We start from the raw sequence: 16,420 nt of genomic DNA, 5'->3' as shown, positions 1-16,420 counted from the left end.
ATAAGCACTTTTTTGTAGAGCAGCCATTTTTGACAGGATACCAAGTGTAAAGTAGAAAAAGGAAGCTGAATACCAATGTATGAGCAAAGTCCGTAAGTTTTTGTATAATGCGACAACACAAACTAGCAAATTTGAGAAAAAGAATCTCCACACAACATGCACTAATACAAGTTTTTTTTTTCAGGAAGTAATGCCAATTTTAGAACCTCATTTGCTTATCTTCCGCTTGTCTGGCTTGAATAATTATGCAAATTAGCCTATTTAACTTACTTTATAGAAACTGAGGATAAAATATGTAGGAAGAGGCATCTGAAATACGTTTCCTGTGATTTGTCACAATGGCATTTTTATCTGAAAAAAAAAAATCTGTCTGGGCTGAAATTTTTGTCACAGCTCAGGTATGCTTAGGGTTTCAGAGGCTGTTGTGTTGCTCAACACCTTCCTTAAAACATGCTAAGACCCCAAATTTAAAAGGACATTGTGTTTGTTCTGCATTTGCATTTTGTTTTTAAATTATTTCATGCATTTGATCATGTTGAATTTTTGTTTTTGTATGCAATAATTATTCAACAAAATTTAAAGGCAGGAGTTTAATAGAAACATTCCTTCACAAAATGCAATTTAAAAACATTGGTTTTCATAATGCACATACTAATTATGATGACCAATATTATGAAGTCATATAGAAACACTGCGATCACTAGGCCTGTATTTTCACTCATTTTCTCTGGTTAACATACTGTACACCCCTCTTTTTCCACTCGTAGCACAGTTTTATTATTCCACCCCAATGATGTACGACTCTTCTTTTGTCCCATAATGACTCTGAAAGCAGCAGAACCCCTCAGTTCATTCAGACATCTAATGGTCTGCACTGATGGGGTGACCCAGCCCTGAAACTGAAACCAGGGTGAAGACTGAATCACACACAAACATTTCACATCAAAGTAAAAATAAACAATAAATCAATTATAATGTTTAATCTATTGCAAAGATTTATTCTGCATTTCTCATTAATCTGCTTGATTAATCTCAATGCTGATTTTAAAATATTTTTATATATTATATAAAATTATATTATATATTATAATTTCATATATTATAATATTTAAAATATTTTTTATATTTTATAAATGATAAGTATTGAATCATTTTTCAATAATCTGTCTTTTTGTATTATCTGTTGGGTAAATCCGTTTTTTTTTTTTTTTATTAGTAATGTCCAGTGCTTACTTCACTTGTACAACTTTAAAAACTATTTTCTCAATATTTGTATTTAATACATTTTTGCACCCTCAGTTTCTAAATTTTCAAATTGTATCTCATCTAAATATTGTCCGATACAATGATAGGACGGTAGAGATTGATGTATACATCTCAGTTTCAAAAGATTGACCCTTATGACTGGTTTTGTGGTCCAGGGTCACATAGCCTAAAGTCTTGACATTATATAATATAAATCATGGAAATATTACAACTGTGACAAAACTAGTGCCATTTTTCTGTTGATTCTGAGGTGAAAAAAATATTTATTTTCTTTAAGTTCACCTTGAAAACATCTTCACTCAGCATGTTTTGATTTTTCAGTTTTGAAGCATTAAGCGGGGTTCAAATATAATGTCACACACCTGCTGTTGACATTTGTACAGCGTTCCGCTCATATTTTCATACAGGTCGCCGTGGAAACGCCAATGAGCGCGCGCCTGAAAGTTTCGACCTAAATTCCGGAAGTTTCATGCGACGGAATCTCCATATATGAATAATTGTGGGAGGAGCCACGCTTACAGGTGTATAAGTGCTCCAGTTTTGTCATGCTATTGATATACTAGCAGCTGAGAGAACAAGGGAGAGCGTGGAGGGAGCGCAGCTTCGGGTTTTAAGGTTTGGGGTTTTACTTTTTAAATTAAACGAATTTTAGGATTCGTATTTATTCCATTTCAAGAATTCCCGTTTAAGTAGACCTGGCTGTTTGTGAACACGTTTAGCGCTTTTATAACGTTTAATCTACAATTTTAAGTTCAAATGCTGATCATGAGTGCAATCATCTGAAATCGACAGGGGTTTCACGTCTTTCCAGTTGTGTTTGGGAGTGGTTTGGATGGGTTAGTCTTTTTGGGAGTGGCATCACTAGTACTTCATATGAGAGTTTTGGGAAGGCATCTGTAAACCTTCTTTAGCGATTGGACGTTTTATGGCACAAGGTTGAATTGTAACCGTGTTTGCACTGAGAAGAAGAAAGCTATGCTACATTAAAGCTTGAACGCATTAGCAGGGTTATTTTGGTTTACAAATAAGCTTATTTAAATATCTCGTTAGTAATTTGGTCCCCTTTTTGTCCACCAGAAGGGAAACCTCAAGACTCCTTAGATATGGCTTTCAACAGCACATTGACCTCAAGAGCTGTTCTGCTCTATGATGAGTGGATTAAGGAAGGAGGTGAGTTGCATCATAAGCACATCTGTGTCTGGAGGGTTTCTGTAATTAGCTGTGAAATAAAACATCATCTTTTTTTTGTCTCTCTTATAGATCCACGGACGGAGAACTGGCTGCTTATGGCCACTCCATTTCCTCAAACGTTCATCGTCAGTGCTTACATCTACTTTGTGACGTTTCTGGGGCCTCGGCTGATGGAAAACCGCAAGCCCTTCGACCTCAAGCGTCCAATGGTTATCTATAACTTCAGCATTGTTGCGTTCTCCATCTACTTGATTTACGAGGTTCTTGAACATGTTTCATCATGAGTTTCTAGTGTTTCTCTCTCTCTATTGTTATGTTTATCAAAATGTCTTGTCTTCCTTTTACAGTTTCTCATGTCAGGCTGGGCGACCGGCTACACCTTTAGGTGTGACCTCGTGGATTATAGCAGTTCTCCTCAGGCTCTCAGGGTATGTGAATGGAGCACATTCTTGTGATTGTTCAGTTGTTGCCAATGACGCGTGCTACAACTTGACACTTCCTTATTCTTGTTTCCTTGTAGATGGCATGGACCTGCTGGCTGTACTATTTCTCCAAGTTCATTGAGATGCTTGACACTGTAAGTGTTGTGTGTTTTTTTTTTTTTTTTTTTTTTTTTTTTTGTATTCAGAGCATAAACATTAGGTCTTTATGATGGATGATCAATGCTGATCCTCTTATGCTATCCCATCACAGATTTTCTTTGTCCTGAGGAAAAAGAACAGTCAGGTTACTTTCCTTCATGTATTCCATCACTCCATCATGCCCTTCACCTGGTGGTTTGGAGTCAGATTCGCCGCAGGTAAAGTATAATGGATCATTCAACCAAAAATGACAGTGGTCTCATTCCAAAACCAAAGACTTTGGGTAAACCGAGAGGTTTCGGTCCCGCCATTGAAAGTCCAGATGACCAAAAAGTCCAATGAAGGCATTGTAAAATGACTCCCAATGAAATGGTCTGTTCAAAATTCTGTGAAGAGGTTCAATTTAATGTAAGGTTTTAAACCACTTGATTAATTTCAGATGTATTTATGACCTTTTTGGATCCGAGTTTTGGTTGCCTTTCAATGGAGGTTGAACAATACCTTTAAATTCACCATTAAAAAAAATAAATAAGTGCATGTAGATGCTAAAATAGTTGCTTTACAGCTGTAGTCACACACTTTACTTGTATGCAAAGCATAAAATGTCTATGCATTTAATTTCTCATATTTGGGTTAAATAATTCCTTTAATGAATACTGTTAAGTGCTAATGGTATGTTTTGCTTTCTTAGGTGGTCTGGGAACCTTCCATGCTCTGCTGAACTGCATCGTTCATGTCATAATGTACACCTACTATGCTCTCTCCGCGCTGGGACCCGCCTATCAGAAGTACCTGTGGTGGAAAAAGTATATGACCACCATCCAGCTGGTAAGTTACCAGCTTCTCTACCATCCCCAGTGTCGTTTGTCGAAATCCAGGCTTTTTGATGTTTGAGCTCTAAACTGGTTCTAACTTGACCCTTTCTGTTCGTTTTAGGTTCAGTTTGTGCTGGTCACTGTTCACATTGGCCAGTACTTCTTCCTGAAGGACTGCCCTTACCAGTTTCCTGTGTTTGTCTACATCATCGGTTCATATGGGCTGATCTTCCTGGTCCTGTTCCTCAACTTCTACTATCACGCCTACACCAAGGGCAAGAGGCTACCCAAGGTTTTTCAGAATGGAAACTACCTTCACAAGAAATCAGAGTGATCTTTCCATTGGCCACCAAAACATGAAGCGCTAACATATTAAGTGGGAATATTCCTTTTTATCTCATCCGTTCAATTTCCACTTCCCTGTTTTATGTTAAAACTGATGTGGAATGCACCCACCTTATCACTGGATTTAAGACGTCCGAAAATTGCACACTGGTGTTTCACTAGAGATGCTGTCCTCCATTTGTCGTCTTCACTTAAGGCTTTGAAAAGAGTATGGGGTTGGAAGTACAGTGTTTTTGTTCTAATGTGCATTAATTTACTTGTAAATATTGAATTTTTCAGCTTTGGAATATGATTGAACTGCTGGCCAAATCTGAAAAGAGGTTATGAGAGCACAGGGTTTTTTGAGGTTTTTGTAAAAGGGTTTTTGAAGGTTATGTTTTAGTTGTAACTGAATGAGCCAGAGGCCCTTTGACCCTCGAGGAACGCTTGACTGATCTACCTGGTTGTGCTCGAACCTGAGAGTTTACCGCATGCCGCAGAAGTGACATCATCTGAGGTTTTGTCAGTGATTTATGCTGTGTGACTATTTATTCTTTATTTAACGTTGCTGTTTTCTTAATGTGATCTTTTTAAAATTATTGATCTGTAGCAATTACCTGTTATGCTTTTATGCTCTATTGATCAGAGATGAGGAAATTGAAGAACAGAACAATGTTGCAGGATTTTCCCCCCTTTTTTTTTTGTCTTTTTAAATGAATTTTCAATTTTGTTTAAAAAAGAAATTGAGTTTTTATATTGAAACAAAATAAATTATTTGTCAAGATCTCTTGCTTTTCCGGTGCTTTCATTAAGTTTTCAACCGCGTACTTGCACTACATATCCCATATTGCACTTGGGGAACTCCCGGTAAAGGTCGATGCCCATATTTGGTAAATCCGCAGCGTCACGTGACTGATTTCGTGCGCCAATCGCATTATTAGCAGGAACGTGTCTCTTTTTAAAACTAAGGGAAGTAACTGGCGTGGAGATGTTTACGTAGATAAACACCGTAACTTAAATGGATAATTAATAGGAATATAGGCTAATACAAATTGATATGGCTGAAATGGATGGTAAAATGATTGGACCTGGACCTTATAGGGCGACGAAATTGGTAAGTAAGTTACATAAGAAAAAGATAGCTGGATGTTTTCACGCGTTGGTTGAGCAGCTCACGTGAGCTGATTTAGTGTTTACATCAATATTTCTCCAAACCGTACAAAATATGTGTATTTTAATTATGTTGTCGCACATCAGTATGTCTACATAGTACGTTACATTTAAAGCGTTGAATACATTACGTGTTTTATGCTTATTTTAACGGTACTCCCAAACAAACGAGCCACCATTAGAAATGTTGTTTCTTTGGTCTGTGACTGATTGTTAAAGTAGTCAAGGTAACCACTAACAATATCATCATTTTGCCCATGGCTTTAATTTGGCCGAACTGAGACAAATTGAAGAGAAAATAGTTTACCTGAATTCACCCGACAGCGGAAAACCTGTAACATTCAGAAAACATCTAGAAACAACTTTTATCTTTTAGATGCACTTTATTGATCATTGAGGGAAAATTATATAATCTGCAGTTCCCATCAACATACCAGTTACTTCATCGTTGTTACTAATAAAATAATTGATAATAGATTTGGTGTAGGGATCAAAGAAGTTTAAACATCAAAAATATAAAAGTTAAATACAGCTATGTGTGTGTGTGTGTGTGTGTGTATGCTATCAAGCGCCAGGTTGGGGGTTCGATTGCCCGGGAACATGTACAAAATTTCATAGCCTGAATGCACTGTAAGTCGCTTTGGATAAAAACGTCTGCTAAATGCATAAATGTAATTTTATATATAAATACACACACTTAAATTTAATTTTACACACATACACACACATACATATATATACATACATTTAATTTAATATATATATATATATATGGGAAAACACACACGCATAAAAAAAGTGTATATATACATACACTTTTTTTTATGTGTGTGTGTTTTCCCATACATATAGAATATGTTGTTTAATTTGATATTTTATGAGCAAGAAATGATCATGCATGCATTTTTATATATAGCCTCCCAAAACGAATGCATTGTCATTTTAAATCTTTGCCACTATCCTTCAAACCACTAGCTTGGGTTTTATCCATTTGTCAGCAAGAAGTTTTTAATAATTTAAACTACAATGCAATTTAGTGTGATCACTTATTATTATTTTTCCTGTTTTAATAAGTACAGTTAAGAATAAGTTTGTTTCATTTTGACTTAAATATATCTGATGACCACTACAAAAAATGTTCATCCATATTTTGACATTTTATTTTCAAAGTTATTTGAAACATTAAAGTAGACACCTTACTAGCATTTAATTTGCATTGCATTTCTAAATGCAGAACAGAAGATACATAATTAAGATAAACAACATTGTTACAATGTAAATTCACCACCTCTCAACAGTTTGCCATTAAAACCACATTAGTGGTAAATTCAGATGTTTGTTTTTTTTCCAGTGGAATGAGACCATCAGGCTCTTCCGTGGTGGAATGCCAGTCAGACGTCACTGGGCTCATTTCAGGAGTTATGACCGCAGTTTTACAGGAACCGAGGCTGTCGACTTCCTCCACGAGCTGCTCAGACAAAACCAGAACTTCGGACCGGAGGTGACGCGCTACCAAACACTACAGTTACTCCGAAAGTTCCTCAAAAACCATGTCATCGAGGACGTCAAAGGACGATTTGGTAAAGAGGATTTTGAGGACAGTGGACATTTATACAGGTGCTTTCTTAACTATCTTTCAAAAATTACATTTGCAACATTGTCACTTTTATTTTTCTCTTTATAATGTGAGGCTGCTTTGGAACAATCTCTATTGTATAAATCACTATATGCAAACAAAGTATATATGTTGTTATAATAATAAAAAAAAGGTTTTCAAAATAATGATAAATGCTTTCAATATTTTAGATTTCCCCCACAATCCCCTCTGAAGCCCGTTCCTGTGCGTCCTCCCAGAGATCAGAGCTCAGTTCCCAGAATCCCACGCTGGGATGACTTTGAGGAGATATCCGTGCCGGAGAAGATCCCAGTGAAGCCTCTTATGGTAAGAGAACACTTGGCTGTGGAAATGAAAATTAAATTAATTTAAAATAAGTCAATTTTTAAATCATTTTCAAAGTTTTAAAATTGCTTGTTTTATTTTTGCTATTATTTTCCTTCATGATTATTTTACTTTCTTTTATGTAAAGCACTTTGAATTACCATTGTGTATGAAATGTGCTATATAAATAAACTTGCCTGCCTAAAAATATATCCTTTCTGGTGCTGTTTACAATGTGAGACCTTATACTGAGCATGAATTCTCTTCTGCTCACCAAGGCTGCATTTACAGTTTGTGCTCAAAAATACAATAAAACAAGTAGCGCAAATGTTTTCAACATTGATAATAACAAGAAATGTTTTCGAGCAGCAAATCTGTATATTACAGTGATTTCTTAGGGATCATGTGACACTGAAGATTGGAGAAATGAAGCTGGAAAGTCACAGGAATAAATTAAATTTGAACATATATTACAATAGAAAACATTTATTTCAAATTGTAATAATATTTTACAGTATTACTGAATTTTGGTCATATATGCAGCCACCATGAGCATAAGAGATTTATTAAAAATAAACATTTACAATTCATAATGTTTCCAAACTTTTGACAAAGACTTAAGTGTTTTCGAATTCTTATATATTTGGATCTAGAATTCCGAGTCGTGGAACAAGAGGCACAGCATCGCCATTGGTGAGGTTCCTGAATGCCGTTTAATCCGGAGGAGAGAATTATCCCCGAAACACGTGGACCAGATATGGAAGTCAATGACACTAACACAGTAAGCATCAACAGAAGCTCTAATCCTGCTCAGAAAAAGAGATCTGTTTTTAAAATGAACTCTCGTGTTAGTTTACAGACTGTTTTGGGTCTCCAGACTCTGAATGGGGTATTAGATGCCAAACTTCTGAGCCCCAAGCACATCGTTCACAATGTCTTTGGTGTTAATAAGCAGGGGATCGTGGTGCTGAAGAACAAAGCAGGTGAGTACAGGTTATTTTTTAACACATGAAATCTTCTTCCAGATCATTTCTGATGGATCTCTTTCTGTTTGTTGTATTTTCTGTAGAGGACTTGCCTCACTGGGTGTTATCTGCAATGAAATGCCTGGCAAACTGTGAGTGACCGATCATCTGCTGTCACACTGATTCAGTGTTAATGGATAATTAAATATGTTGTTAATAATCACCATAAATAACTATCTTGCCATGCAATAAGTTTTTTTTTTTTTAGCCTTTCTGTAGGTTGCCAAAATGCTTTTTTGTAAATTAATATATAATTAAATATGATGTCTGTATGCATACATTACATTATAGTCTTTAATTGTGTATTAAATTTTCTACATCTTTGAACTCATTTTTAGGGCCCAATGGGAATGACATCAGGCAGCCCATGTATCCAGGGTTCGAGAGAGACGTCTTCAGGACAGTAGCAGAACATTTTCAGAGATTGAGAGAGCCGCTTTTGACTTTCCATCTGTATGAAATATTTGTCAGTATTTTGGGTGAGTGATGCACAAGCTATTCACATGATGAGTGATCAAAAAAATATTTAATGATGAAAATTCAGCATTTTTAAATATATAATCAAATAGAAAACGGTTATTTTAAATAAAATGATTTCACAATATTGCTGTGTTTGTGATCTAAATGTCAGCTCAAATAAATGTAGCTTTTGGGAGCATGAGTGTCCTTGTAACTGTTCTCCTCCCGCAGGGCTTCTGCAGTCGGTTGCGGTTGAAGCGCTGCAGGTCTGCTGTCTCCTGCTGCCTCCAGCCAACCGTCGTAAACTGCAGCTGTTAATGCGTCTGATGGCTAAAGTCTGTGCCAACCCCTCACTCCCCGCTCTGAATGACACCATAGGAGCTCGTACCCTGGTAATTCACTCACCTCCTCAGATAGATGAAATCTCTGATAGTCTTTGACCGTCATAGTTTATTTATAATTCAGCTCTGTGTTCAGTAGATTCTATGAGAAGCTTTCACACTGTCTGTCTCTTGTGGCTGCCTTCGCTCCCTGTGCAGATGGTCCAGACCTTCTCCCGGTGCATTCTGGGATCTGCGGATGAGGTGGACTTGGATGAGCTGTTGGCCACCAAGCTGGTCATGTTTATGATTGACAACCACGACAGTGTGCTGAAGGTGCCGTCCAACCTGCGCAAATCTGTCGAGGAGCATCTGTCTCACCTCAGAAGAGCTCAGGTCTGCATCCCATGGCATTCATTAAATGCTTGATAAGTGATTGACTATATCGAGAAACTGCAACCACAACAAATTGTACGTATGTGTATTAATATAGATTTGATTGTATTGTGGAAAATAGGTTGTGATATTATTGGTTTGATATTTTTCTTTTCCACTAATATGGTCTTGGTTATATCAGAGCAGAGTTAAAATACAAATTATGATAACTTATTATCACCGTGCACAGTAGGACCAGGAAATTTTCTTAACACTTTACAATAGGTTTTCATTTGATAACACGAGTTAACTACGTTAGTTAACATCAAGTAACAATGAATAATATTTACATAGTGTTTATGAACTTTAATATTGTTTTCTACATTCATTTATACATTAAGATCAAAAGTTCTGTTAATATTAGTTGTGAACACATGAACAATCAGTAAAAATTTGCTGTATATTTACTCACCCTCAGAGTTCTTGGGGGGTTGGAGAAATGTTGCATTACATTACTTGCTCGGCAATGGATCCTCTGCAGTGATTGGGTGCCGTCAGAATGAAAGTCCAAACAGCTGAGAAAAACATCACAATAGTCCACAAGTAATCCATACCATTGCAGTCCATCAGTTGATGTGTTATGAAGTGAAAAGCTGCATATTTGTAAGAAACAAATTCATTATCAAGATGTTTTAAGTTCAAACCATTACTGCTGGCAGGCCACAAGTCCATAATCCATAATAACGCTTCATCCAATGAAAAAGTCCATCCTGTACTTTCCTCTCATATCAAAATGCACTGACATATTTGTTTAGAACTGTTTTGGACTGTATTCACTTGACTCATTCTGACGGCACCCATTCAGTGCAGATCACCCATTGTTGAGACAGTGATGGAATACTAAACTACTTAAAATCTGTTCTGAAGAAACAAAAAACAAAGTCATCTACATCTTGAATGGCCTGAAGGTGAGGAAGTTTTCAGCAAGTTTTCATTTCCTATTGTTTTTTTTTTTGTGTAAGACTTATTTCTCCTCTTTTTTTTTTTTTTCTTTTAAATCAAAGTCAAGTATTTAAGACAACCAAATGCAAAATTTGTTAAAAAGCCATTTTCTGTTGTGAAGTTAATGAGTTTTGGACATCTCTTTCTCACCCCAAATTCTGATCCCCTCGCATGATTTTTTTTTTTTAAGATAAAATATGCGGGTGCAGACACGGACACCACCATGGCATCTCCACCTCACTCATTCTGCAGACAGATCAGCAGCGAGGAGTTTGAGCATCAGAGGGTCTCTGGATCTCAAGGAGCCATTGTGGCACTACTGGAGAACATCTTACAAGACAAGAACATGTCCATTAAAGACAAGAAGAAGAAGCTGAAGCAGGTTAGAGACTTAGGGCCCATATCATACACCTGGCGCAATGCATTTTCCCATCCAGCGCCATGTCGCATAATTAGCAAATGCATTTGCGCTCATTTTTGTGCCCACGTGCGTGCTGGTCTAAAAAAGAGGTGTGTTCAGGCTCATTGCTATTTTAATGAGCTGAAAATAGACCATAGACCGACTCAAACCTGGTCTAAAGTCTGGCGCAATGTTTTTTCTTTATTATTTAAAGAGCGTACATGCTGCTTATTACACAGCAGCACACAAATATGCCAAATATTAAAAATTAAAGGATTGCAATGCATAAGAATTTTTTGTAGGTTAAATAAATAAATATATATATTAAAGGCTCTTAAAGGGAATGGAAGATGAGACTCTGATTGGTTTATTGCACATTATGCCCAAAAAACACCCATTACTCATGGGAGATTAGGGACAACCGGTTTAAACCATGCGAAAAAAATAGATTTGGACATGCCCTGAGTGCACCTGCGCAGTGCGCTTTACACATTGCATTTAGATCATTAAAATAGGGCCCTTGGGCTAAAGGAGTACCGTATTTTCTGCACTATAAGGCGCACTTAAAAGCCTTTAATTTTCTCAAAAAACGACAGTGTGCCTTATAATTCGGCGCCATTCCCTTTAGCACAGCTCCATCTAGTGGATGCATAACGCAAACGTTTGACCGCAGTATCTTCTATTCTATGTGCCTTATAATCCGGTGCGCCCTATATATGAAAACAGTTCTAAAATAGGTCATTAAAGGTGCGCCTTATAATCCGGTGTGCTTTATAGTGCGGAAAATACGGTAGCTGTCATGAAAATTGTGAAATGTGTATTTACAGTAGATTTATCACAAATATAATGGTGTGATTGAATTGCTCAGAGTTCTGTCTACAGCCTTTATAGAGATTGAATTGTGTTAGACAGATTTTTCCTTTAAATGTCAACTAGATTTTGTTCTACAAAAGCTGATGTGATACAGAAACATTGAAAGCTGAGACACACTGTTTATTATCCCCAGTTCCAGAGATCTCATCCTGACATCTACCGCAGACGCTTTCCTACCACTGAAAGCGAGGCAGCGATTTTCCCAGAGAGACCCCAGAGACTCAAACCTCAGCTGATGTTCCTCACGCTGAAGAAACCCTTCCAGCCCTTCCAGAGGAGCTGGAGCTTTCGGGCTTGAGTCAGCGCTCAGAGCGGGGCGACTGTGTTAGGTATTATTATCAAGGAGAGATGTTACTGAATCCTGAATTGAAATAACACTAAATTCACCTCTTCAGTGATCAGATGGATTAAATAAAGTATGATGCTGTGCATTGAAATCCCTTTAAAAAGCTAGACACTACAGGCAAACAGATGCACGGACCAGTTTTGAGATTTTGGGCTATTTTATTAATGTATCTATTTCCATCTGTAGATTTCAATTACAGGACGTATCTGTGATGGCATGGGTTTAGTCTGGGTGTTGTTGATAGTATTTTCTGATTTATGGAGTGATAAAATTAGAAATCTAAAATCCCTTCTATAAAAACCTTTAACATGTCAAAAAATAGAAAAAATTAACAAGAGTTTCTATTTTGGAAGTTATTCAAATGAGTGCATATTTTTATTAAATAATACTTCATTTAGACATAATATTTCAGAAATGTAGTTAAGAAGCTTGGTTTTCATGTATTACGTTTAGTGTTATAGTGTTATAATGTTATAACCAGAAACGCACTCAGAGGGCCTCCGTAGTGCTTGTTGATTTTATTTGTTTGATGTAAATAATCTGCAACATTCACAATCAGTTGCGTTCTATTTTTAACGAGGTGTTATTGGTTTAATTTTACCTCCAGCTGCAGGTGTTGTCTAACAGATGTAAAATGATGCTGTCATTGATAATCAGTCAGAGGAAATACGTGCCGGTCACCAGAAAAAACGATGAACTGTAGGTAGATGTCAGTGACAGCAAGCACTGGCGCACTACAGGCTACGCTATATTTCTGTCTGTCTTTTGTGTTTTTATACTTCAGTGTTCTCTGTTTTCACTGGTTTGTAGCTTTGTATGTGATACTCTAGTCCATGTCTCTTTGGTTCTTTTGGTTTGTTCTTTCTTTCTATTTTATTTGGTATAAAAGTAGTCCTGTCTGATCATGTCACGTAGCACTAAAGAAAACCTTCACATTTTATCACTTGAATATTTATAACTGATTGTGATCGATTCTGTCATGGTACTGTAAGTATATCATTCAAAAGATACTGTTTAAATCTTCACTGATGTTTGCTGTAAACTGGATTCAGCTGGCAGCTTTTACATGGTTGTATGTGTTTTAAAAGTAACTGATTTTAATTTTAATCCAATGCTGGATCAAATTCAGTGTCCGTGTCATTCAAAAGTATCACTTTTTCAAAGTTGTGTCCCCAGTGTTTTGATTTTGTACAAATTCTGGAGTTATTGTTACTGATTTGGACGTCTACACTGTGATCACAAATATGGAATTGGAAAAAAATAAATGTATATTATTACATGATGTTGCAGTTTCTTTTATTTCTTCAACCTGATTACATAGCCTAGTATTTCAAGCTGACAGACATGCTAAACATAAACCAATAACTGAAAGGCACAAACAGGGTTTCTGCTGATCTAAAATGGTATTTACAGTCAAATTATGGTGTTAAATGTCTTAAATTCAAATAGTCATGACTGTAAAGTAATGTACACTGCAAAAATCTTACAGTATTTTTCTGTACAGGTAAAGTCAAATATTTCCTTGTTTTAGTGGTCAGGAGCAAAGTTATGAAATTAGCCTAAAGCTAGTTTTTGAAAAATGTATATATTAAGAGGTGTACTTCAGCTTTCTTACTCAAGAGGTCAGTAGAGAACTTACAATCAATCTCTTAAAAAAAAAAAAAAACTATTGGGAACATGCTGTATTTTCAGCACAAACCTTGCATGATGGAATTAAATACTGGAAATAAAATAAATTAAGATGATAATTTTAAAAGATTAAACTTTTTTCCTTTTCCTCTTTCATTGTTCTTTTTATTATTATCTTTATAAGCATTTTGCATATAGAAAAATAATGTTAATGCTATATGCCAATTATCACGCCATCAACCCTTAAACTGAACTGAACTGAAACAGATGATTTAGAAGGTCATTGCAATGACGTGTCGAACATTGTTCACTCTTGTGTGCACAGTGGTATATGATATTGTATGAACCTAGTGCTTCAAACAGCTAGACACTATTACTAGACCCTTCTTTCAAGTCTCCTATAATACACCTCAAACATATCTTCTGCAGTGTGCCATTTATTCAGCAACAAAGAGGCTTGCTGCCAAAGACATGGAAATTAAACCCTAATAGCTTATTTCTTCATGTAGTGCACACATCCTGGTGTAAATATGGCCTGAAATGCCGTCGTCAGAAGCATAATACCTGCTAAATCCACACGCTGCTAATTACGTCTAAAGGAAGATGCAATTGTACTCCAGCTACAAATAAATCGAATGAAACCGGTGGTAATTATGCTCACAAATGAACATAATTATCCATGCAATTTCACAAAATATTGCATGGATACAATATTGCTTCCTTCACGAGCCAGTCAACTGACATAAACAAAACACATGGATGCTGTGAACTCTCTGTGATGTGTGTCAGAGTTGAAACAGACCTTGATCGGGCAGAAATGTCCCAGCAGGCCTCGGGCTCCCCTGGTCTATTCCAGGTAATCAAATGCTGTCTGCACGCAGGTTTTTGCATTAATTACATCTCTTTAAGCAACCTGTTCAAAGGCACTGAATCATCCGCTGAGTTGTAGATGGAGTTTTTGAAGGTCACTTCCCTTTCTAGCAAGTGATCAATATCTGAAGCTCAGCTGGAGACAAGAGAGAGATGCTGGAGTTTAAATATAGCAGAGCATGGGAATACAGTGCAGAAGCTCAGGAGAAACAGTTTCAACATTCACTACAAAAAGTCGTTCTATACAGAACTAAAGTTCTGTGCAGTCAAAGGTCAAAAGACTCCTTTAAAGGCATTATGACATTTTATGGATGTAGTTTTGCTTTTAACAGTGAGTAAATACAGGAGCATGAATGTTTTATTTAAAAGGTTTATCTAAATGGCTTATCACAATTAAAATAAGCAATAACATAAAACATCATGATATCTAAAATATATTTCTCTATGTCACTTATTAGTGATACAAATCAGTGTTATTTTAGTATCAGCAAAATACTATTATAGAATTTATTAATATTTTGATGCAGTTTTTACTTTACTTTACTTTACTTTCTACATTTTCTACAAATTATAACGTGTTTTGTCTTTTTTTTAAAAAAGTTGAAAATTAAATGCTGTCCCTGTAACTTTTTAAAAAATTATATTTTATAAATGACAATAGACCTATATTTTATTTCAGTTAAGTTATTATTGACTAAAAACATAAAATAATGCTGAAATAAATTTAATATAAATAAATAAAAGTTTCTAAGTAGTTTCTAAGGCATCACTTATATTTCTTTTCTATTTTCATGTAGTTTAAGTTGTTATTTACTGACTATCAATAAATAAATAAACAAATAAAAATAAATAAATCCTGTACAGCATATAAAAAAACGTATAAATATGACAAAACACAAAATTACAAAAAAACTGAAAGTATAAAAATAAAAAGGCAATTTAAAATATAAATAAAACTATTAAATAATAAGATTTTATATATATATATATATATATATATATATATATATATATATATATATATATATATATATATATATATAAATATATGGGGTAAAATAAGTATAGAACACGTCACCATATTTCTCAGTAAATATATTTATAAAGATTAAAGGTAATGTTTTCATAAAATTTTCACCAGATGTCGGTAACAATCCAAGTAATCCATACATACAAAGAAAATAAAAAAACGAATAAGTTCAGAAATTAATTTATGTATAATATTAATAATATCATATATATATATGTATATTTGTGCATATTATCATCATCATGAACTGCTCCTGTATCTGGGAACTCAGACTGTGACCTGCACAGCATGACTACATGTATCATAGCATGTTCAGTAATAGTATCAGTGAGCATATGGATCAATATTTGCACCAAACTGGAGTTTTGCCAGCCATTCATCACACTAAGTTCAATGATTCAGTCTGACAAACAAAAGCTCTTCTGTGCTGTACAACAATCAATGCGGTCTGCAGGCGAAACGAGCATTAAATCACTATGAATAAATATTAATTTTCAGTCTACTTAACGAAGACGACTGGCATTGTAACATTCAGGTAGGCTGTGATTATATGCTTCACATGTACAGATTTATAATGGAAAAGCAGGCGCAGTTATGCAATATTGTGGTGAGTAGTGACATTTCTCATTCAGCTAATTTACCATTACATTAGTGCTAATGAAAGAGACGTACAGAATTACCATTCATACTGAATGCATAGCTGTGGCTGTGTGTATGTTTAGCACACGTAAATTGGCAAATACATAATTAAAAAAATTGAGGACATGAAGATAATAAGGTGGAACAGTCTTGAAGTGTGTTTTTG

The 16,420-nt window shown here is 35.5% G+C and overlaps 2 protein-coding genes across 2 annotated transcripts; both read left to right on the top strand.

Annotated features, from left to right (window-relative positions):
• The first annotated feature begins 1,793 nt into the window (after window positions 1–1,793).
• Window positions 1,794–4,530, top strand: LOC113110194 (elongation of very long chain fatty acids protein 7-like). Its single transcript, XM_026274247.1, has 8 exons — window positions 1,794–1,881; window positions 2,344–2,436; window positions 2,527–2,717; window positions 2,805–2,885; window positions 2,978–3,034; window positions 3,151–3,256; window positions 3,730–3,866; window positions 3,975–4,530. The coding sequence occupies exons 2-8, from the start codon at window positions 2,370–2,372 to the stop codon at window positions 4,185–4,187; spliced, it is 852 nt and encodes a 283-aa protein (XP_026130032.1). The 5' UTR covers window positions 1,794–1,881; window positions 2,344–2,369; the 3' UTR covers window positions 4,188–4,530.
• Window positions 4,531–5,119: 589 nt separating this feature from the next.
• Window positions 5,120–13,368, top strand: LOC113110193 (DEP domain-containing protein 1B). The gene is made up of 11 exons (XM_026274246.1): window positions 5,120–5,291; window positions 6,699–6,964; window positions 7,154–7,289; window positions 7,940–8,067; window positions 8,139–8,269; window positions 8,356–8,403; window positions 8,650–8,790; window positions 9,002–9,162; window positions 9,310–9,486; window positions 10,658–10,849; window positions 11,874–13,368. Exons 1-11 carry the CDS (start codon window positions 5,235–5,237, stop codon window positions 12,036–12,038), a joined length of 1,602 nt encoding a protein of 533 aa, XP_026130031.1. The 5' UTR covers window positions 5,120–5,234; the 3' UTR covers window positions 12,039–13,368.
• Window positions 13,369–16,420: the final 3,052 nt, after the last annotated feature.

Source organism: Carassius auratus, chromosome 10, assembly GCF_003368295.1.
Source record: "Carassius auratus strain Wakin chromosome 10, ASM336829v1, whole genome shotgun sequence".
NCBI classification, from domain to species: Eukaryota; Metazoa; Chordata; class Actinopteri; order Cypriniformes; family Cyprinidae; genus Carassius; species Carassius auratus.
This window is presented reverse-complemented; position numbering and strand designations above follow the sequence as displayed.